Genomic DNA, 12725 nt, shown 5'->3' with positions numbered 1-12725 from the left:
TATATATATATATATATATATATATATATCTTTTATTTTTATTATACTTTATTTAAATCACATATAGGCTCATTCTGAATACAGCCTACGTATAAAAGAGGCTGACATGCTGGAGAGTCATATAATTCAGGCCAGAGCTCGGGCTGCAGCCACAGAAAACCAGGCTTATGACAGACTAAAAGAGGAGATTGGAGATGTTTATGATCACCAGATCCATCTCACAGGTAAGATGGAAACACAGTCATGAATTGATATAATATGTCATACTGCTTTAAAGAAGATGACCTGTAACTGTCTATATTTTACTTTGAATTTACCTGGGAATCAGGATGTTATTTGATTTGATGTCTTATGTCTATTTTCAGTCAAATCCGCTTTTTCCTGGTGCGTAGACAATGATCTTCTCGAAATGAACAACCTCATTTCCCCGCAGGACTACTTAACTACACAAACACCATGGGTGGAACCACCAGCAGCAAGTACATAACCCTCTTTTGAATTCATCTTAATTTATTAATGGCCGGTACAGTGTGCTTTGGCTCATAATTTCACTTTATCCTTTACCTATCAGTGAAATCAAATCCCGGCAAACCCACCATTGCTGACACCATGCACGTGTCCAGGGAGCCTCAGGATGATGGTTATACTCTAATTCCCAGTTCAGAAAAGACTGTCTCAGGAATTAATGAATCAGATCTCAGCCTGACGTTTGAATCCATCTCAGATACCCCAAAGTGGACGAAAACTTCTAAGGAGGTGAGGAGTCACAAGCCTACACCTTGTGGAAAAGACAGAGCTCTCGAGATACATTTTACACAGATATTATCTAAAATACTAATATTACAATTAAAAAGACTAGATAATTACCTGAAACAAAAGACTAATTGAAAAAAGGAAGACAAAAGGGACAAGCAGAACATTAAAAGAGTGAGTTTTGAAAAGTTATGTAAATGAAGAGTCGGATTTGATAAGCCAGAGTTCCTTGGGATAAAGAGTCTTGATTACGTCAGTGTACTATAAATATGTTTCACAGAGGCCCAACCAGTCCAAACCCAGACCAAAGTGGAAGGATAAGCCAAGTGCAAAGGATCGGGCAGAGGGATGCGAAAAACTTCATAAGCTGAAAGATCAACACAGTTTCCTGCGCAATCCTCGCTTCCTTCCACCGAATGCACAGCAGATTGGCACATCCCTCGTACGGCCCAGGACCAAAGTGGGGAAGACAGAGCATGTGAGGAAAGAGATGGATGAGCAAAGGTACCTGAAATTTTCTGATTAAAAGTGCCGGTGTCATCATTTTACAGTACTTGCTTATCATTGTGTCATAGAGCAAGATATAGAAAAAGGCAGGATATTGACATTGTGGGTCAAACTATATGAAAATGCTGTATGGGTAATACAGTACTTGATGAAATACAATAGTCTTAGGTCAGACAATGCCTCTTTAATATGAACTGCAAACATAAATACTCTTTACCAGAGTGTAAAAGCAGAGATTTGTAACTTGATACTCCTGACATTATGTAATTTATTGTACAGTGCACCTGCCAGGTTGTTTCTTGAGCCTCATATTATTAGTATTTCTGTTGTAATGATGTGAGAATTATACCAACTGAGAAGTTATTACAAACAAAAAACATCAACGCCTTTAAAATTGTCATGGTCTCTACATACAGTATATAGCACATAATATATTGGGTATAAATGTTTTGTGCCAAGCTTGCAGTTACTCATTATATGCCTGCCTTATCACATTATAGAGCTAAAGCTATATTCATGCATCTTCAAAAATAGTTAATATTCCCATATAAAGGTAATTCATTCAACTTAGCACAATCCCCCTTAACCAGGAAATCAAAGTGGATTTTCTCACCAATTATGCTAAAAAAATCTCAGGACAAAAACAATTTTTTTTCCATCTGACTGTCACATTACATTTGTAATCAAATCAGGCATGAGTCACATAATAGTTGAAGTCGGGTTGATTCTTAGCAAATTGACTGTTCAAAATACATTTGAAAATGTTGACCACCCCTTTAAGACAAACACAGATAGAGGTTTTCATCTGAAAGTAAAACAAGACACAAACCGCAGTGAGAACCGTGTGTGCATTGAAGGAGACAGGCTGCCTTATATCCTGCCTGTGGCTACAACTAACAGTGAGAGGATATAGTAGACTATTTAACTGCTGTCAAATCAGCAAGAACTACCACGTGTGTGGTAACTCTGCAACAAGTAATTTGAAACAAGTTAGCATTATCTCTGTGCATATGCAATGATAACCTTTTTGTTTTTGTGTAGAGGAACAGGATGCCAGGTTCATGTTTGTGTATATATGCATGACTCTACTTTAATTTATGCTGTATATACGCACTCACTGTGGATGACAATCAGGGCTTGACATTAACTTTTCGAGACTTTGGACAAGTACATTTATGTTTTATCTTGTCCATGCACAAAAGTCACTTGTCCGGGTAAAGATTTATCATTTTTTAATTATTATTTTTTTTTGTGTTTTGCTAATGCAGAATTCGAACAAATCGTTGGAAGCATCCAAACACTAGCAACATTAATACAATTCAGTTAAAAGAGCAGAAGTGTCCCAATATTAGATTTCCCCTTCAACAAGAAAAAAGGATCTCCAGACTTCATAATAATACAAAGTAATACTTTGCATGCTGGTGTGCAGTGTATCACCAGAGGTAGGGGTGACTTGGTGTAAAAAATAAATAAAACTGTCTGACTTTGATGCAGGCTTCAGTGTTGACTGTGTGTCTGTCCAGGTGGTTAAATCTTATCGCCAACATAACTAGAACACAATTCATCTTCTGTATCTTTGGACCGACCCCTTGATTCTCAGGGGCTAAATCCTTAACTTGCCCCAGTGGATGCAAGTAAACTTCTCTTCCACTTGCCTTACAAAAAAATCCACTTGTCCCAGACAAGCAGACAAACCTTAATGATGACCATTATTGGGCCATAAGAACCTCTTTCTGCTTCAGCTTCGTATCCAGCTTGGATACGACCCAAAAGCAAAATCAAAAAGTACTTTGGCAGATGTTGAAAATAAAATTAGAAATGCTTGCTTTTGTGATTTTACATAGAAGGTAATGCTGGCATTAGTAGCTTGTTACCCAGCTTACCAATTCCTGTAAGACTGTCTTTATTTATGAACAGACAGTATACTAAGGTGTTGTTTGTGCTCTTTCTCCCCAAAGCTCAACTGATGACCCTGTCTTTTTAGCAAAACCTGCCATGGTGGTTTTCTCTGACTACAGTGTGGGACATGTATATGAGGTAGATTTCAGTAACAATTATAACTTAACGGAGGACTACTAATTGTTTGTCAATGAGATGAAGTACAGTTACATGCATGCCCTGTCTTGTTCTAGACTAGTCTGGAGCTGAAAAACTTGACTTCTGCAAGCCGTACTTTACGCGTCATCCCTCCTACCACTTCTTACTTCTGTATTGGACTGGGTGAGCTCCTCCTTTTGTTTTGATTGAAAGCGAATAAACAATCAAGGAATGCTGGAAAGTTTGGCAAATCAGGTCACGCATATCTGGAATGTAATGAGTGGTTTCGGGCATTCCTGTGTTGCTGATGGATCCTGTAAGTGAACATCAGCACCACCTACTGTATTAAGCATAAGTATGAGAAGATGAATTGCATACACGTGAATGTAGAGAAAGACACTGGTACAATGTAAGAAGGGATTGATATTCAGATATTTTTTGGCAGGGAGATTCCCTGGTGAGGGTGGTGTTGTTGCCCCAGGGATGAGTTGTAAGTACACAGTGCGCTTCGCTCCAGACTCCCTGGGGGATTATGAGGACTTCATAGTGGTGGAGACCCAGGCTGAACTCCTGCTTGTGGTGCCCATCGTGGCCAGAAGACCCCCTCCAATACTCACATGTGAGTTTCATTACAATCTACCAACCCAACATTGTTGTTGTACTTAATAAAGTATGTATATCTATCTATCTATCTATCTATCTATCTATCTATCTATCTATCTATCTATCTATCTATCTATCTATCTATCTATCTATCTACCTGTTTATCTGTTTATCTGTGTATGTTTTTCAATCATGCATTATTGATTTGTTTCCCGTAATTATTGTGCAGTACCAAGAGTTCTGAACTGTGGTTGTTGTCTGATCGGCGGAGTAAAATGTGTTGAGTTCATGTGTCAAAATATTGGCCTCAGTGCTGGGACCTTCTGCATCATCCCCAAGAACCAGTGGCCAGCCTCAAACCTCAGGGTAAAAATCTATCTGACACATAAGATAATGTTTCAATGTGGCAATTGCTTGCTTACTTACAATAGATACCAGAATATTAAGATTTTTTTTATTGTTAAAAAAAAAAAAAAAAAAAGGTATCCCTCATGAGCTTGACTGTTTATGTGTTTTTATTTCTTCATATAGTCTGTGGCAAGAACTTACTTTTCTGAGCAGCCCCCCTTTGCGGTCAGCCCGTCTCTTTTTGTGCTGCAGCCAGGAGAGGCCACTGTAGTGGAGGTGAGTGTGGTGTTGGGGACTCATACGTACTGGAATAAAACCACTATTGACAATAGCAACTCTCACTTAGAGGATTTTAAGGCTTCTCAGCTTACTTCACGTTTTTAGATGCAGGCTTCACTAGCTGTGTGTGTGTGTGTGTGTGTGTGTGTGTGTGTGTGTGTGTGTGTGTGTGTGTGTGTGTGTGTTAGTAGGTGGTTTTCTTTCCCAGCACTGCTGAGAAGAGCTGTCAAATGTTCACTATTGTGTGTGACAACTGCCAGGTGAAAGACATTTCCATTGAAGGTGATCAAAACACCTTTTACCAGTCTGTTAATAAAAAAATCATTATTTGAAATTCATCTAATCTAAGGTAAAATGTGCTTATTTGGATGTCTCTATAATGTGTGTGTGTGTGTGTGTGTGTGTGTGTGTGTGTGTGTGGGTGTGTGTTTCCCAGGTTTGGGCCAGCTGATTGCACTTGAGCTTGTGTCTGTATCTGGGAAGATTGAGCCTCCTGTGGTTGGAGAGGTGCATGATCTCACTGCAGAGCACTTTGTCCGTTTCAGCCCATGTAACCCTCACTCTGGGCAACAGAAGAAAGTCATCATTAGAAACAATGTGTAAGGCTCACACCCTCATGTCATCCCAACGACGAATAATATGGTATCATGTTTTTAAAATGTTTTAATCTCATGCCGCTTCACAAGTACACACTTTGTGGCCACAGGATAACTTAGTGAGATGCTTTAAATTGGAGCACTGGGATTCAAGCACCAGTGTTGGCAGAATTTATTTAGTTGAAGTGTTCTTGAGTAAGAAACTAAATACTGATTAACCACAAGCTGCTCTGTTACTGACCCTGTGCAGCAGCACAAGTAGAAAAAGAGTTTACCTTCAGAGATCATAAAATCTCTAACTCTTTCTCTCTCTCTTTTTCTCTCTCTCTCTTGGGTTGAAGCCACTTGGAGCTGCCTTTCCACTGGCAGATCATGAAGCCAAACCTGCACCCTCTGCTTCCAGGGGAAGCCCTGGAGCCCTCCTACATCCAGTTCCACCTGGCCACAGATGATGTTTTCCACGTCAGCCCCATAACTGGGGTTCTGGCCCCCTGCCAGGATCAAGAGTTTCTGTTCACCTTCTGTCCTAAAGAGGTACAAAAGACTCAGAATATATAAAATAGGAATCAGAGGTTTATGATAAGCCTTGTTATGCTTTAAGAATGATGTGTTTCTTTACATTACGGTATGGGTCTCCTGTTTAGAAGCTCAAAGCTGAAATTTATTGCATGTCCGATTACAAATGTTTTTGTTTTCTTAAGTTGAAGGATTACCACAGTGTTTGTCACTTAGTCCTGAGGGATGTCCCCCAACTGCCACCAAAGCCCAGTGACATTGGGTAAAGTTCCTGTGACTTTGTATGAACAGCGTGCACTGTAAATATGAATATGTAAAAAAATAACAGCACATGTTATCAAATACAAATAACTCTGACAGCACATATACAACACCAAATATAAAAATCAGTTTTTCACCAAACAAACCGATCATGCCAGTACAACTGTAGTTGTGTGTGTGTTTGAATGTAAATCTAGTGTCCTTCAGCCTGTGCGCACTGGCTCCAACGTGAGTGATGTCATTGTCATGGAGATAGAGGTCAAGGGGTCAACAGAGCCGTACCAGGTCCTACTGGAGCCCTACGCTGTTGTGATCCCCGGAGAGATTTTTATTTGCACGACCACCCGCAGGCAATTCAAGGTTATTTAAGTCATTTTTCTGCTTCTGTTAAATGTATTTGACAGAAATTAGATTTTCATCAAATCACTAAAGTTACATACATGGTGTTTCTGTGTTTTGTGTGTATTAGATGTGGAACCACAGCAAAACCTGCATCTTTTTTCAATGGGAGACGATGAGCGGCTGCAGCCACGTAATAGAAGTAGAGCCCTCTAATGGTAGAATAGGTGTGTCACACAGTTCAACGTAGAATAATACAGAAACATCTTTTAATTGGTACAATATGATATGTAAACAGCATTTCATATAGTTGATATATATTTTTTCTCTGTGGGTCTAGAGGAGAACGAGTGTTTCGATTTCGACCTGATTTTGAGTGGAGGGAAACCAGACAGGGTTGTGACCAGTCTGGTTTGCCATATAGAGCATCACCAAGAGCCCGTCACTCTGGCCGTGGAAGTCTCTTTTAAGGTAAAAGGGTTATGGACAACATCTTAGAACCATCACAAAATCACTAAACATGTCATGGTTAACATATATTTACAAAATACTTTTCTATTCCACATTGGTAGTTTTTTGCTGTGATCTCTTTATGCTCATCATTTGATTTTGTATAGGGTCCCATAGTGACCCTCAGTGTGCCCAGTGTGGAGTTTGGGCTCTTGAAGCTTGGGGAGCAGACACAGACCGTGCTGTTCCTCACTAACATCACCCAGCTGGAGGCCTCCTGGACATTGATGGAGAGGCATAATAGTCAGCAGGACCATGAAGACACACAGGTATTGTACAGTGGACTAATGTAGCAACACATTTGTGATTAAAAAGTATAATTAAAGCTAAATTAATCCCTGTTGCTTAGATTTTAATAGAGCCGTGCAGAGGTGTGTTGCCCCCATTGGCCTCTTGCAGTGTGGATGTGCTTTTCAGACCCCAATTCTGCCAGCTATATGAAACAGAGCTGGAGTTGATGGTGAAGAATGGAACAGGATGGTAAGGATGCTCGGCTGCATAAAACGTCACTGCTCCTCAATAAGCATTGTATTTAAAGCCAGCTTGAACTTGGGATCTTGTTAAGTGGTGCAGAGGGACCAGCCCTGACAACAATAGTGATGTTACCCAGTGTCCTGTTGAGAACAAGTTACACCACCTGTGTGTCCTGTTGTAGTCATCTGTCGGTGCAAGCAGATGTGCAGTCTCCACAGGTGTGTCTGCTCAACTGTGAGCTGCTCCTGTCTGAACTCTACGTTGGAGTTCCTGCCAATGCGACCATCACTCTCTTCAACCAGACACTTCTACCTTCAATCTTTAGCTGGATGGTATGCTTTCGTCACTACATTTAAGCACCCCTTAACTTACTGTAAGAAGTAAGAATGCTGCATTAAAATCATGTGAAAAAGTCTGAGTCTGTATGCATGTTTGCAGTGAAAAATCCATATAAAATGTAAGGTTGTTTGGGTATATATTATCAATTAGAGAATGGTTATTAGTTTTTTTCTCGTAGATATAATTAGCTGAAATTAAGATGTCTTTTGTGAAAATACTTGGTGATGTGAGGGTTACATTTTCCCACCAGACACAGCTCCAGGGTAAACAGGCTGAACTGTGTACAGCCAATTTTGACCCCTCATCTGGTACTCTGGGACCTAATGCCAGTTTGGAGATCACAGTTACCTTTACCCCTCACTCAGATGTAAGTACCAAAGTTATTAACACAAGATTTGTCCCTCAACACCTGAGAAGAGTGTAGGGGAGAGTGAAGGATGCACATTGTGCCGCTTGCAGCTAAAAGATGCACCAATTTTATTTGGATTTTTGTCTTTTTTTGAGAATTGTCTTTAAATATTTGTCTGTTTGTCCAGCTGGAGCTGACTGAGGTGGCTGCTCTCTGTGAGGTCCAGGGGATGAACTCTCCTCTTGTTGTTGGCATTGTGGCTTCCAAAATCCAGAAACTCAGTGTGTCCTACTCGCTACCCAGTGTTTGGTAATAGTTTAAAAAATCAATTTAAATTCGATTATCCATCTATCACCTGTTAGCTGCACTAACTCCAAAGCATACGTGTTTGGTGAGTCATGGTAGCTGTTCACTGCTTTTAGCTCCCCCACAGATGATGAGAGCCTCTCAACACCGTTACTTGACTTTGGAGACGACTTCATTTTGAAGAGAGCTGTTACTAAACAGTTATTGATAACCAATCAAACGGCTATCCCTGCCCCTTTTACCATAGAGGCGGAGTATTTCACCTGCCATGCCTCAAAGCCTAATAACCAGTCACTACAAAGGTAAGGGGAGCTAGCTCACTGACCTGAATAAGGCATAAAAGAATAACTTTTTTATACTGCAGATTTGACACAGGCTGCATTTAAATCGCAGATTCACATGCGTCAAGAAGCCGCTTCACTCTTTTCAAGCTAAGAAAGTAGAAGAAAAAGCCCACGAGGGTATGCTTTAACTTTTATTTTTCACTTTTCACTTTTTACTTTTAAAATTAAGCAGATGGTGTACATACTCGTACTTGTTGTATGTATTTTCAGAGTTTGTGAGCAGCCTGCTGGCTCATGGAAAAGGTGCCGCATTCTTTGTCCTACCTGACACTGGGATGCTGGGACCTTTTGAGACCCAGACTGTGGATGTCACTGCCTACACTGACATGTGGGGGGAATACAGAGATCACCTCATTTGCAAAGTATGTGACCATACTAATAGATGCAAACTATATATTTAATGATTAGAATTCACTTTGTTCTGCAATCGATAATAATGTTGAAATGTGATTTTCCTCCTGCAGGTGGGGGACCTCCAGCCCACGCTCATCCCCATGCAGATGAAGGTGACAGGCTGCCCACTCTACTTCCAAATGATAGGCCCACGTCCAGATGCCCAGAACCAGGGACCAATCACACAGTCTGTTCCGCTGTCCATTTCTCCAATTAAAATACACAAATGATGGCATTATATTTTTCGGTTTGACATTCCTGTTTGCATCATTAGGTTTGGCACTCACGTATCTGGAGGTGACACAGTGTCTCGTTCTCTTCGCATCAACAATCCCACCATGTTTGGTAAGTGGAAATATAAAAAAAAAAATCCTGATCTGAGGGGGAATTTGTTGCACCCTCACATTTCTTGTCTGTTGGGGTAAAAGCAGTTTTATCAACAAATTCTAATAAAAGGCTGCTTCAATAGTTGTTTTAACTTCTAACTCATTAGAGACGGTATTGGCAGAAAAAACCCTACTTCAGTTTCATCCCCCATTTGGTGTTCAAGTAGTCTAAAAAGTGTATAGAGTGGCCAGATAATCCACATAACGATTTAAAATGTAATTGGTGCCCACAGCTGTGAAATCTATGATTGACATGGGATATTTGCTTGTTTTCTTAGATATGGGTTGTGTTTTGGACATAGTTTTGAGGTTTTATTGCATTTTTTATTGGTTCTGTTTTAGGTGCATCCCTTGTGATTTGGCTTTTATTTATGAATTGATAAATTGTATTTTAGTTTTGTTGCTAGGCGGATTCCTGAGCTATGCTAACATCTGCTTGGAAAATGTCTTAGTTTGTGTGTTGGTCTGAGTCTTTAAAATACAGTCGGCTGTGACCTCGCTGACGTTTTTGTTATTTTGTTCACTGCAATAAACAAGTTTAGCTTAATACATTTTTCTGATCTGAATTTTTTTGTGCTGGCAGATATTCGCATGGACTGGGAAACATATAACATAGATCAGAATGACCGTAAACTGGTGGATGTTGTGGTGGCATACGGAGACGCTTTTCCAGTTAAAGATGCTGATGGCAATGAAGTGTTGAGTGGAACAATGAGTATTTCTGGTGGGGACATTCAAACAGCGTGGGAAAGAAATAAGACCCCAGGTTTTGAGGGAACAAGCGACTCCCTCCAGAGCATGACTGTGAGTACAATTTGCATGACAACACAGAACACAAACATAAACTTTAATGACTTTTATGACATTGCCTCTGGGAAATTTTTATGGCTATCCAAGTAAGTGAACCCACATTTTATTGGCTCAAACTGGCTTCATCCAATTGATTTCAGAGCGGAGAAGAAGAGAAGTATGTATCCGAGGATGACTGCGAGGAAGAAGAAACCTGTCTTTATCCATCTCCTGCAAAGAAAAATCTCATCTCTGTCCACATCAGACCTCATGTGGGCATCCTCTCGGATTACCCGTACTGCATCACACCTCAGCAAATAGTATGTTTAAAAGATTTTAGCCGCACACCTCCATTTTAAAAATCTTGCATTTAGCCATATGAGTAATGTATTTTTCTTTCTGCTGTTTATCCCAAGGTGATTCCAGCAAAGAGCAATAGCACCATCCATGTATCTTTCACTCCTTTGACTCTTTCCGGGTCAGGCCGTGAGTCCAGATGTGTGGGCCTTGCTCTGGGCTTTATAAGTCTAGACTCCGAGGTGACATGCTCAACACACTAAACAGTGTCTTTCAATTTTAAATACTGTAAAAGCCAAACTTAAGTTGACTCTGATCCAACCTAAATTCCCTTATTATTGTGTTGTGTTTGTTTACAGATGGCTGCCTGTGTCCCCGGTAAAGTTGGAAGAGCTCAGGGTTGGGATTTGGAGCCTGTCAGAATGGATCTACTAGCAGTCGTTAAGCCTGCAGTGTGAGCAATTACAATCATACTAAGTCCCCAAAACCCCCAATGCTTCCAGCTAAATTTATGTTTTACTGAAGTTAAAATGAACTCAGGTTAGGTAAAAGGAGCACAGAGTTGGTCTGATTAAGTTATATATCTTCCTCTTGGCTGGCTGTTGCTGCAGGCTGTTAGTGCAGATGGAGGAAGACGAGGGGGTGCTGGAGTTTCACGCCTCGGCCGGTGATTTACTAAAGGCAGAATCAGAGAAGGTCGGTCTGAGAAATCTTCAATAATCAGCAGTACTCAGTGAAGTGCATGCCTGAGGTATTGATCCCAAGGGTGTACAGTATTTCTGACCGGTCGTGCTCAGTGGACGCTTTTGTGGTTGTTTTTCTCTGTAGCTGGTAGTTTGTGAATTTGACATCACACGGGCCCTTAAGCTGAAAAACAACTCTGAAATGCCCCTACACTTCAGACTGGGGACTCAGCCTCCATTTTTAGTGCTCAAGCCACAGCCTCGAGCTCGGACCAGCACCTCAAGCAACCCGCCTACTGGCGACAGCCAGTCTCTGGTGCTTCAACCACACCACATCATGCAGGTGAGATGAGGGGAGCCGGTCCTGATCTGGATAATATACAGTATACTGCAGGGTTTTTCCTGCATTGAGAAAGTTTTTGGCGCCCCCCAAAGAGGTTTTAGCCAGCCCCAAAGGAAAGTCACCAGCCCCAAAATGACAAGAATTGAGAATAAAAATAGCAATTCAAATCCTCTCTGAATGTTTTTAAGAGCAACTAACCAAACAACAGTTGAACAAACAGAGCACAAAATTGAACATGAGTGCTGATCTCAGTTTTATCTCTAGAGTCAGGCTGGACTCGACTATTTCAGTGATTTATTTTAACCCCAATTTCATAGCACAAAGAAAAAAACTAAGAATGTTCTGTTATCTTGTTATTCTCAACAGTAAGTTGTACTCTTTTCTTTGAATACCAGGTGAAAGTGGCTTTCCGCTGCTCATTGTCCCTTCTGGATCATGTGGACCAGGCAGATGAGGAAGTCTATCCCGGGGTGACACTGATCAAATGTGCCCGAGGGGGAAGGAAGCTGAGGTTCCAGCAATACCTCCAGATTCACTACAGCAACAACAGCCTGCAGGTCAGACATTGTATTGAATCTCAACTGTAGAAATGTGTAAAAAAAAAAAAGAGAAGGAGAAAATAGAATATTATATAATACTGTATAACTATTTGTAGGTAATTGACTTCTCAAAGTGCATTTCTTCTCTGCTCTGTGCAGACAGTGCCTCTCTGTGCCCAATTGGCTCTTGTTACAATGCATCTGTCCAGTGACAGCATCAACTTTGGATTCTGCTATGTGGGGCAGACACAGATAATAGAAGTCAGCCTCCACAGCTATGGAGCCCACACTTACTGGAAATCAGTTATAGGTAACTACTGAACTGTCTTCTATATATTTTTTTGTGCTGAATTTCTTGGCATTTACCTCATTACTCTTACATTGGCTCTGGCATATTCTTTTACACATACAGTACTTTGGAATAGCAATTATTTTATATATACAAATAGTTGGTCTATCTCATTGTTTTCTCTAGCAGTTGAAAGGTGACTTATCTTCCTTATTATAACTAGTTTGGAGCTTTTTTTATAGTTTGGTAATTATAATGAGAGAGCTTAAAATCCTTTTGTCTGCAGTAATAATTATAGTACTGACGAACTGTATATGATGTCACACCATGAAATGATGTCAGTAGTCTCAATTATGATTCAAATTCCTTTGTTTTTGCATAGCTTGTCAACCTACAATTTGTGTGTGTGTGTGTGTGTGTGTGTGTGTGTGTGTGTGTGTGTGTG

General features: G+C 40.5%; 1 protein-coding gene across 2 annotated transcripts in view; it reads left to right on the top strand.

The window, feature by feature from the left end:
- The window catches only part of dlec1 (DLEC1 cilia and flagella associated protein), a 14251-nt gene that overhangs the window by 696 nt on the left and 830 nt on the right, over window positions 1–12725 (top strand). Inside the window, exons 4-37 of one of the 2 annotated variants that reach the window (XM_032504368.1) lie at window positions 68–224; window positions 366–479; window positions 572–756; window positions 1034–1257; window positions 3219–3297; window positions 3393–3480; window positions 3743–3916; window positions 4130–4266; window positions 4432–4524; window positions 4719–4809; window positions 4964–5126; window positions 5465–5657; window positions 5825–5901; window positions 6098–6260; window positions 6370–6466; window positions 6580–6710; window positions 6857–7018; window positions 7099–7229; window positions 7405–7555; window positions 7813–7929; window positions 8099–8220; window positions 8334–8519; window positions 8611–8678; window positions 8772–8923; window positions 9026–9141; window positions 9229–9299; window positions 9924–10144; window positions 10291–10449; window positions 10546–10668; window positions 10786–10880; window positions 11038–11122; window positions 11255–11452; window positions 11848–12009; window positions 12151–12301. In XM_032504368.1, the coding sequence (XP_032360259.1) occupies window positions 68–224; window positions 366–479; window positions 572–756; window positions 1034–1257; window positions 3219–3297; window positions 3393–3480; window positions 3743–3916; window positions 4130–4266; window positions 4432–4524; window positions 4719–4809; window positions 4964–5126; window positions 5465–5657; window positions 5825–5901; window positions 6098–6260; window positions 6370–6466; window positions 6580–6710; window positions 6857–7018; window positions 7099–7229; window positions 7405–7555; window positions 7813–7929; window positions 8099–8220; window positions 8334–8519; window positions 8611–8678; window positions 8772–8923; window positions 9026–9141; window positions 9229–9299; window positions 9924–10144; window positions 10291–10449; window positions 10546–10668; window positions 10786–10880; window positions 11038–11122; window positions 11255–11452; window positions 11848–12009; window positions 12151–12301 (4636 nt within the window). Of the gene's footprint in view, window positions 1–67; window positions 225–365; window positions 480–571; window positions 757–1033; window positions 1258–3218; window positions 3298–3392; window positions 3481–3742; window positions 3917–4129; window positions 4267–4431; window positions 4525–4718; window positions 4810–4963; window positions 5127–5464; window positions 5658–5824; window positions 5902–6097; window positions 6261–6369; window positions 6467–6579; window positions 6711–6856; window positions 7019–7098; window positions 7230–7404; window positions 7556–7812; window positions 7930–8098; window positions 8221–8333; window positions 8520–8610; window positions 8679–8771; window positions 8924–9025; window positions 9142–9228; window positions 9300–9923; window positions 10145–10290; window positions 10450–10545; window positions 10669–10785; window positions 10881–11037; window positions 11123–11254; window positions 11453–11847; window positions 12010–12150; window positions 12302–12725 lie in introns of those variants that run through there. The other variant, XM_032504369.1, reaches the window with a different exon arrangement.

This window comes from Etheostoma spectabile, chromosome 22 (genome assembly GCF_008692095.1).
Source record: "Etheostoma spectabile isolate EspeVRDwgs_2016 chromosome 22, UIUC_Espe_1.0, whole genome shotgun sequence".
Classification (NCBI taxonomy): domain Eukaryota; kingdom Metazoa; phylum Chordata; class Actinopteri; order Perciformes; family Percidae; genus Etheostoma; species Etheostoma spectabile.
This window is presented reverse-complemented; position numbering and strand designations above follow the sequence as displayed.